Source organism: Buceros rhinoceros, unplaced genomic scaffold (genome assembly GCF_000710305.1).
Source record: "Buceros rhinoceros silvestris isolate BGI_N320 unplaced genomic scaffold, ASM71030v1 scaffold48089, whole genome shotgun sequence".
Taxonomy (NCBI): domain Eukaryota; kingdom Metazoa; phylum Chordata; class Aves; order Bucerotiformes; family Bucerotidae; genus Buceros; species Buceros rhinoceros.
In genome coordinates, this window is record NW_010434143.1 from 1 (window position 1) to 10275 (window position 10275).

Genomic DNA, 10275 nt, shown 5'->3' on the forward strand with positions numbered 1-10275 from the left:
GGGGGGTGGGAGGGTGGGAATCGTTATGCACTGAAAGGTCCATGTCCTCACTTAAAGGGCCCTGTGATTGTCTGGCCCCCGGCCAGTCATACCTTTCCCATTTTATGCAGAAAAAACTACTGCTGGCAATGCAGTTTGACCTTGCCTGCTCCAAGTGTGAAATGAAAGCAGGCAGTGGTTTTCCTGGGCTCAGCAGAGCGGGTGTGTGCCTTGCCTGGACATGGGCTTTGTCATTCTGTTGCAGAAGTGCCAAAAAGAGGAGCAGGTGCTTTGCCTGGTGTTGGTGCCGTCATCCTTGGTGGGAGCCCTGCAGTGTAGAACAAACTGGGAGTCGCTCCAAATGTGGCAGAGACTGATGGGGCTCCACTGTTCAGATGAAAGGTGTGGGCACAGCACTGCCAGGCAGCTCAGAGCTGCCGGTCACTTCTTTTTTTAGCATACTTACTGAAAAGGTTTGTCAGAGCCTTTATAATCCAAAACTTCCTTTTGTCCTGATCTTATTTATGTATCCCAGCATGACCAAATGCCCAGTAACTGCCTCCCCTGTACTGTTCATTTCCTTTTTTAATCCATCCAGATGTTCAATATCCATAGAATTTGTCAGAAAAGTAGTCAAATGCCCTCTCAAGGGAGCAGAGAAAATTGGCCAGTGCCATATTGTAAGGAGTCATACACAGCCCATTAGATGATGCCTTTGTTTCTGACACTGAGATACGAACAGTAACTAAAGCGCAAAAGTTGTTAATTGCATTATCTCCTTTACACAGAAAGAAGAACAGAAAATATTTTCTCCTATTGAGTGTAGGAACAGGAATGTTATTGTACTGAGAAAGTGAATTATTTGTTTCTACATTACTATCTGGAAGATATTTATTCTCTGCCTCCTTCAATAACAGCTTAAAACTATGTAAACACAAAAAAGTAATCCAAAAGTAGTGCTTGGAGAATGGAATGTGAGGGACTGACATTTCACCAGCCCTGCCTTTATGGAACTCCAAAGCAGGACTTCGTTGTGCCTTTCTTGCCCGTCTTTTCTGCCCACTGCCAGCAATACTTAAATTCCCTCTGCACATGGTTTTAAAGCAGCTGGGATATATAAACAGGGTGTCAGCCTCAGCAAACATGGAAGCAGTGAAGGTGACTAAATAACCAGAGATAGACCCCACTTACTTTCTTTTAGTTTGCTAGAAACGTGTGCTCTTAGCGATATGATCACTGGTCTGTTTTCTTTCTCTTGCACCCTCTGTGTTGTTCATGCCTGCCTGTCTCTCTGGTGTCTAGCTCAGGAAGAGCTGCCAACTGCTGTGCCAAAACTAATTGTGTTACATAGATTTTTAAGAAGGGCCTGGCACCTTTTAGGTGAACTGGCCTCTTTCAACTTGAGCTGTACTGCTGTGAATTACCAAGGGTCGTAGCCTGCCCAGTGACTGTGATGCTGGCTGAGAGTAGGAGGGGAAGGAGGGTAAGAGTTGTCTATGCCACCTGGAAGGCTCTGGAGGGGGCAAGCCAGTCTTTTCCAGGGAAGGGCAGTTGGTTACGTGGCCACAAGCCACAAGTGTGTGCAGGAAGCTCAGTATGTCTGTCAGATACCTATACCTGGAAAGAGCTGTGAAAAATGCTCAGGCTGTCTTCTGCCTCTTACTTCCTTGGGACTCTGTGCTGGAGTAAAATAGTATGTGATTCTGGACTAGCAAACATCATATTTGGTCGTCTTCAGCCCACGGGCTGGGGAAGAGTATGATGGATGAACTGAGCGTTCAGTGCAGCCTAGAGGGTAGGCTGTGTACAAGCGTGGGCTTGCACATTGTAAAGTGACATCCCACACCTGTCAACTTTTTTTTTCTCAGAACAGTGGCTTTCTGAATGTTTAGTTTTTCCTCATTTGGCCTCAGTTATAAAGTCTTACCAAAAAAAAATGGAAGTATTTTTGTGTAGTTTCTTTCACACTAACTTTATCTTCTTATCCTGCTGTTCTGAAAAACGGGCTGTGCTCTTCTCACTGGAAGGCTTGTAAGATAGATCTCTGCATTAGGATCGTTGTTTCTGAAAGAAGCGGGGGAGCATCAGTGCTATGTGGAGGGGTGGACCCAGGTGTTGCCAGAAGGTTCGTTGTATTAATGCCGCAAAACGCTTGGGATCCATTTTTTTCAGGTTAATCTGCTCCTCTCTTAGATCCACCGCAGCCTGTCATCTCTTCTGCCATCAGGCTGGAAATACATGTAGGAAGCAAAGCTCTCGGAAGGCTAAAGTCTTAGGACAATAAGGGGATGTATAGGAAGAGGTAGTAAACAGTAGTTTGTGAAGTTTCTCCTTTCTTAACTTTGAGGATGAGTGTGTCATCTGCCTTTTTTTTTTTCCCCCCACAGACTTTTAAAGAATGTATTCCTGCCTCTCTCTCCTACTTCTTCCCCTCTCCACCTGCCTCATCTTCTTCTTCTGTTTCTCCTCTCTCCCTCTCCAAAAGGGATATCTAAGCCAAGGCATGCTGCTTATGAAGAAAAACTGAAGTATTAGTAGCAGGGGGTGTGTGTAGTCTCAACCTCATAGAATCTGTCTCTGGTTGACGTAATCAAACCTTTGGCAGATGTTTTCCAGCTCAGTGTTTGATTACAGTATTCTTTGTGGTCTTGAGGGCCTGATGTTTTGCAGCATGAGTTTGCACTCCCCGAAAATGGGGGGACGAAGAGCAGCTGCAATGAGGTCACACTGCTGTGAGCTCCCATCTAGTACCCCTGATCTGTAAACCAAGGCCTGTGAGTGGGGCTCCTGCAGTGCTGATTTTTACGTTGTTGCTGGTGTCTCGCGGGAAGAGATCTAAATACCTGGTGTGGAGGTTACACAGCAGTGTAACCGTGGGCCTAATTCTCCATCAACTGACTGGATTTGTGGACTAGGAACTATTTACTAGTGGATACAGGTTTGGTTTCCTACAAACATAGACTGTGCTTGTAACTTTGCTGGTTACTGACATACATGATTCAATGAGACGTTTCTTTGCAGCAAGCTGGTGACTACCTCATTGTTGTGCTGTGTGAATGCAGGAAATGGAGATTTTATTCTTCTACCACAGCCACAAGGCAGACTGAAGAGTGGAAAGATGAAAAACTACTGGGCACCATCTAGAGGGCTTGCTATTTGGGGAACTACGTGGCTATTCCCTTGTGTCCCATCCCCATCTTTTCCATATTTTGGTCCTGAAATGTCTTTGTTCAGGTCACATCAGGGACACAACACATCATACCTCACCTTTTCTTTACCTTTTCTAGGGCTGGCCACAATTTTTCTCTCATCAGTACATTTCCCAGGACCCTCAGCATCATCGTGTACCTAGGACTGTTCCTGCACACTTTGACACTCCTCAGACACAACTCACATTTGTCCCCTGTTTGAGACTGCACCATGACTATTGTGTGTCTCTCAGTTCTGTAGTCTCTTTCTCTCAGGACTGCTGCCATCTCTATTCTTCTTTACCAAATACTTTTGTTGGTGCTTGTTGCAGGAGTTTCCCCGTCCCTTTGGGCAGCTGCATTTTTTCCCTTCTGTTTTCCTTCCTTATAGCTCTAGCAGTCCGTACACGTTTGGGTTTTGGTACACCCTTTACAACATCTGTTGCCTCTAAGGGAAGGATGATATCCAGCAACCTGGGCAGCACTCCTTTGTCCTCCCTCTTCTTGGTGATCGAGCCTGTGGGGAGGGGAGGGTCTGAGGAGATGGTTGGGGTTGAAGCAATACTGTCATTTTCTTGCTGCCCCTGCTGCCCAGCAGGGGAACTAAAATCATGTTTTTCTGTCTCAGCCACAGAGCAACAACAAAACCAGTATAGTAAGCACTGCAAAAGAAACACCCCCAGTGCAGACGTCCATGGTATCTTCCCCAACCGCTATATTTTTCCTGTTTGGTTTAATTTTGATTCTGTCCTCTCCCCTTCTCTCCTCCCCCGCCCCATCCCGAGTGCTGCTTGTGCTGATCTGTTTCAGCTTGTGTTTTGGCTTCGTTCTGTCTGTGTCCCTGCGCTGCTGTGGGGCCTGATCACAGCCTCACAGGCTTTGGGGTGGGGGTGCTGAGCAGAGCTGTGGTTGAATGTGGGCATCGCAGCTTGCCTGGACTTCCCTGTGTGCCATCCCTGTATAGTTCTGTGTGTCCCATTCAACTGTTCCTGCTGGCTTTGGAGAGGCTGGTTTGGAAGAAGAGAGTGGCAAGCTCCATCTACTCTCCAGCACTCGGGAAATGGAGAATGGACTTCAGGACACCACAGAAGCAAGGGCAGGCAAAGGGTTTCCAGGGGAATCCTTTGATGGCCCATTTGGCCTGCTCAGTTGTGTGGTTAATCCTCTGCAGCTCGCTGACTTGCTGGGCTAGCATTTTCTGTTTGGGGATGTGCCGCGGGCTTCATAGGGTGCCCTGTGCCTAATGCATTTTAAAGGCACAGCTCAGTGTGGTCTGCCTCAGTATGCTTGGAAGAGCAGGCAGCAGTGCAATGGGTGACAGTGTACATCACTGCACCATCACAGTCCTTGGTGCCTTCAATGAGCCACCCTGCAAGAGTGACAGCTGTGGGAGGAGATAGTGCAGGATCCTGAAGTCTTGTCCCAGTAATGAAGGGATGAGTACAGGAGCTAGTTAGCACCCATAGGCCTGGTAGCTTCTTTCTGTTGTGTGTCTCTGGAGAGCTGCATTTGGCAATTTGGTGGGGCTGGGAGGGTGGGATTTGATGGTTTTGTTTGTTGTAGGATGAAGTGTTCTTGGGACACTTCATAATTTTCTGCTTTTTCTTCACTGTTCATGGTGATTTTGATACTGAGGGAGCCTTTCTAAATTATTAATTATTAATATTATTAATGAAATTGGATCTCATTTTAGAGACTGGTAGAAAAATGTGCCTTTTTTCACAGCCCGGTTCCCTTAGCAATTCTTCTCTGGAAGGCATTGAGGTGGTCTGGCTTATCACCTTTTTGTTATGGAAATTATGAATGTCCCTTTTAGGGTAAAATACCCAGCAAACTTTCAAAAATCTGGGAAACAAAGGCCCCAGCCCAGTATCCTTTCGTCCCACTCTTCCTCTTCTGAAGCATTTTCCAAGAGGATGCTGCTGCAGGGTCATTACTTCATGAACGGCTGCAGACTGGCTGGTCGGTATCCTTTCGTCCCACTCTTCCTCTTCTGAAGCATTTTCCAAGAGGATGCTGCTGCAGGGTCATTACTTCATGAACGGCTGCAGACTGGCTGCTCGGTTGCCGTCTGGTGTTTGTGCCAGCCTTGTTCACTTGCAAATTGGGAATTAGGAGCAATTGCAGGGAAGCTGGTGGCTTTGTCTCCTTATGACTGTAGGGTTTAGTGCAGCCTCTCTCTTCAGGAAACCTTCTGTGCAGGAAGTGTGTGCACCTGCACGCAAGCACACATGTGCTGTTTAGAGTTTGTGGTTTGAAATTTGTTTTTTTAAATGTCAGTCACTTTCCTCTACTTGCTGGGGAGTGAAAAGAAATGAGAGAATGCTTTGGAATTGGACGTTAATGATTCTTCCATCCTTTCCTAGGAGCCTCAAACTACTGTTGTCCATAATGCTACAGATGGCATAAAGGTAAGGGATGGGAGTGTCGCCAGAGAAACCTCCACTTCTCTCGAGTAACTCTCGTCTTCATGTGACTTACTTTGGTTACCACCTTTCCAACATCTGGGTTGTAGCGTGCTCCAGAATACTGTTGGCAGTAGACTGGGTGGGTTGTGATGTATGGCAGCGAAGCTCTGGAAGAGGCTGAGTAAGGACAACTGTTCAAATGTTATCATCTCTTTCCTACAGTGGTGTTACCACCACTTTCTTTTGTATGTGGGGTGAAAGAGAAGGTACAAGCACTTAGGCTTTTTTTCTTCTGGAAGTGGAGACCTGTTCCTCTAAGAAAGCCTAGGAACCCTTCTTAGCTTCTTGAGGCTATTCTTCTTCCAAACAGAAGCAACTCCCACTTGACCTCATTTGACTGAGTTTGGTAACTCCTGTCCTTGTAAAAGTTCTGGGTGGACGGCTCGAACGGCTTGAACGCGCAAAAACTGAGCAGAGATGATGCTGATAAGTTTTGCTTAATATTTGGCCTGCTTCCATCCAAATCTTCCTTGTATCATCCTCTCCCTGCCATCCCTGCCCATGTTTTTTGCGCTTTTCCCCATCTTTCTTGGCAAACAAATCAAACCATCTCCTCATGCTCCCGACTGCTGATGCCTGGTAATGCTCTGTTCTGCCACACAGGGTTCCACAGAGAGCTGTAACACCACGACCGAAGATGAGGATCTGAAAGGTAGGTGTTATGCCTGTAATTTCCGATACAGTTAAGTGCAGACAGGGGATCCTGGGGACTGGATCATTGCTTTGAACTAGCTTCCCAGATTTTTGTCTTGACTCAGTTCATAAATTTGTCATGACACTGTCATTCCTGTCACAGTGAGACCATGCGCTGGGGAAACAGCTGATTTGGTATATAAACACTGTTTGCCCTGAGCTAATTTGTTTTTTTTTCACAGAGTTGGAATTCTTTTCTTGCAAATATCATAATCTGTGCATCCCAGTCCATTTCTAGGTGTGAAAAATTCCTATCAGTCCCTTGAGGTTTGGAGTCTGGTTGTGTTTTGTGCTCTCTGTAGGTTCTAGGGAGTTGAAACTCTGTTACCGCTTACTCTCCCTTCTCACCCCTTTCTGGGAATCTCTTTAGTGACATGCACATGCTTCCCTCTTCATGTGTTTTCTCTTTAGGTCTATTTTTGTTTCTACAATGAAGATCATTCTCAGCCTGTCATCTCTGAATGGAAATGATTTTTCATGTCCTTGACTGAGATATCAGTAGAGGGAGAGGCTGAGAAGAGATTTCACACATTTCAGTGATCATATCATAAGTATTCTGTGCTTGTAAAACTCTTTAGATGAAGAAGCTCCGAGTCCCATATCTGCTCACGTTGTTTGGCAACTGTCCTTTTCCTGAGCAGACATTTTTCCTGAATGAGCAGATTCAGGATGGGAGAATGCAGTTTGCATTCTGAGGCAAATGTGGTAATAGTCTGCATTTTGAGACAGAGGTCTTCTCATTCTCCCTATAGTCAATCTGAGTTACATATCCAGGGAAAAATCAATGCTGACCCTGTGGTGTAGCAGCAATGTCAGCTCTGTCAGCTGGGCTAGTTCCTGATGCTTTTCCTGTGGCTTATCACAAGCTGCTGGCTCCTCTTCTGAGGAATTGCAGGGAGCAGAAATGCATGCCAGTGAGTGAATGAGCTCTGCAATACAGATGCTTCAGATAAGACCTGACCTCATTACAAAGACAGTATTCTAGCTCCCACCTTTTTGCCAAAGAGTAATCCGTTGTTTAAAAACCTAGGTTTGAGAGAAGGAAACTGGATTGTTGTGGTGCTGGAGTAATGAAATTGATTTATCTAATATCCTCTAGATATACGTCCAGAACAGGTATTTGTCTAGAACTGTCTCCTTTGGCAGCTTTGGTTCAGGAGAAGCTGGGAGCTTGCGCTAGTTGAGCCAACAGATCCTGTAAGTCAGTAATATGAATGCTGTGAGGTGAGGAAGGCTAGGACTGGAGCAGAAGGTGGGGAGAAAGGGTAAGCTGCATTGCTGCAGATCAAAACTGAGTTGGTCTTTTTTTGGCAGAGGTTAGAAAATTTTATTATGATTTTAATCAAAGAGAACATTTGAATGGTGATTGGGAAGGGAGGAGCTTGCACAGTAATGGTTTGTGCTATGGCCAGCTCTAGTAATTTTAGTGCTCCAGTTGGAAGTGTAGCAGTGTTCACCATGTGTTAAGCTAAGCAAGCACTCAAGCAAAACTAAATAGACTGAAAGTTTTGGGGATGTTGGAGTTCTCTGCATAGCCATGACTCTGGGAACAGGGAAGTGCTTGTGCAATTCCTCTGCCAACTTTTTATTTTCTGTAGACAACAGATTACGTAGATCTGTTCTGCTGTGGTGCAGGAGACACCACCTGGATCTATCGGTGACGGCTGTCTCGGGGATATTTTGTCTGCACTGTGGTGGGCTGAAGGCAGTAACGCCCTGCCGCTGTGTCTTTCTAAATTGCACAGCAGATCCATTTTGTAGAGCTGTCTACTTGGCTTTGCCCTGGAGGATACTCCTGCATGTTTTGTGCCCAGCATTGTGGTTTCTTTAATGTTTTCCTATTTCCTTTCTCTTTTTTTATTTACTGAACTTGCGTGTTTTGTTTGTGTTTCTGTTTCAATTCCCTGCCATGCTAGCTCCCCCTCTCTCCACCGGGGACGGCAGCTCAGTGCTTGAAGGACGGAGGCACAGTGAGAGCAAAACACAGACTGAGTCCATGCAGTCCCAGCTTTCTCTCTGTTTCTCAGCCAGTAAGTCCAGGGGTGCAGTGCTTCACAGCATCTTTTTCCCACCCCTCCCTGCACCTTTTCCCATTTTTCCTTCCCCAAGATTTTTCCTTTCCTCAACTTCCTTCCAGAACGTTGATTTTCCATTTCCAGTACTCCAGAATAAAAAGAAATCATCTCCCTTCCTGCAAAATACCCTCCTTTGCACACTGAAAATTTCCAAACCTTTCCTTCCCTTTTGAAAATAAACAGAGCCTCATCCTAGCTGATTTCATTCCCTTGCTTTCATCTGGGGGAGACATGAGTTCTCTGCAGAGACGCTGCCCTTGGGCAAGTCACTGCATCTCTTAGTTTTCTCTGTGGTCAGTGGGGTCAGTGGTGCAGGTCTGCTAATGGAGGGGATGCACGAGGCTGAATTCAGTCTTGCTTGTCAAGAACTTCCGACCTCCCCAGACATGGATGGTGTTTGACAAGTACAAAAGGAGCAAAAAGCAGTTCTTACAGACTGCGTCAGGGATGCTTTGAAAGGGAGGCTGTGGCTGCTGGAAGACCTCATAGCATTTCTGAATCCATTGTTGGGTGCTCTGAGTGAAAAACCTTGGATAATGTTGGCTCTGAGGGGCACTTCTCTGTTGTGAGCTTTACTTTGCAGATCCGTCTTGCTAGCTCAGTTAGCTGGTACCGTGGTTGGTCTGCCAGTTATGGTACCATCTGCCTGATCTCTCCTGAACTGGCTGCCTTCATAGAGGAGCCTGTGAAAAAATCTGGTAGGCTGGAGAAAACCTGGATTCCCAGCCCTTCCCCTACACAGACAAACTATACTAGCTGCCAGACTGTTTGAAGTTATAATGGAAGGATCCTTAATGTGAGCCGGAAATTGCAGAGGTATTTGATTCTGTTCAGATCAGTCTGGGAAGGAAGTCTCCTCAGTCAGATCAGTCTGTCTTCTCTTGTCTTCCTTCCCTGGTTTCCTACACACAGGATCTCATGTGATTCAGCAGTTGGAGCCTCTGTGTTACTTATTTTTGAAGTAGCTCTAAGGATGTCAAGCTGCTGGTTCATGACGTGCAATGGGAAAGGTGTTTTGCCCAGCTGGAATGGAAGGGAAATGATCTCTTCTGAAGTCCTTTTTGCTGTGAACTGGCCAAGACTGTTTCCTTATTAACTCCTTCCTCTTGCTTATAGCAAGGCCCAGCTTGATACACTAAGGAGAGCCAAATCACTTCTCTGCCAAGTGCAGCAGCATTCTCTCACCCCGCTCCCCTCTGAGTTGAGGTTTGCAGTGAGTTGGATGCCCTACTTTATTTCCCTTTCACTCGCCTCTTGTACTTGCCTTCTTGCTGCTCTGTCACTACTCTGACCAGTGCTTTAGGTCGCTCTCAAACTACCTCCAGCAGCGTTAGCGTGATCCCTACTGTACTCTGAGAGCTCTTCTGCACCGGTGCCAGGGTGGTCCCCTCTGAGCAGCGTCCAGCCCAGCTGATGTGTGACAGAGGCAGGACAGTGGGTAGAGGTTGCTGGGATTTGGATGTCTCTGTGTTCTGACCGGGGTTGGGGCTCTGTGTGTTTGTACTTCTTTGTTTGTTTTTATTTGCTTTCTGGCTTTTGTTTGTTTATTATTTTAACGCTTACATTTGTTTTGCAGCTACACAGTCTTGTGAAGAGAAGCTTCTTGCCTGGGACAGCCCAGGGCAGACATTGGAGTTAGAGCGTGCTCGGTCGGAGCCTTTGCTAACTCCAGTAGTTCCCTTTGTACTTAACCGAGCACCGTGTAAGTTAGCAGCTGGGTAGCAGTAGTGGAGTAGTGCAACTAATACTAGTTACCGTAGATGTAAAGCTCCCCCCGTCTTCTCTCCACTTCTGTGCCCCTCGCCCTGCGTCCGTCCGAGCAGGGCCGGCGCTCGCCCTGAGCTCCTCGCTGATGCGGTCGGTACCGGCACG

At 46.5% G+C, this 10275-nt stretch overlaps 1 protein-coding gene across 1 annotated transcript; it reads left to right on the forward strand.

Annotated features, from left to right (window-relative positions):
• Positions 1 to 3795: 3795 nt before the first annotated feature.
• On the forward strand, positions 3796 to 10105 carry LOC104500644 (calcium/calmodulin-dependent protein kinase type II subunit gamma-like; the record flags this gene model as incomplete). The annotated part of the gene is made up of 4 exons (XM_010144324.1): positions 3796 to 3864; positions 5534 to 5578; positions 6239 to 6287; positions 9980 to 10105. Coding segments are annotated over 4 exons (289 nt in total), but the record flags the coding sequence as incomplete, so codon positions are not given.
• Positions 10106 to 10275: the final 170 nt, after the last annotated feature.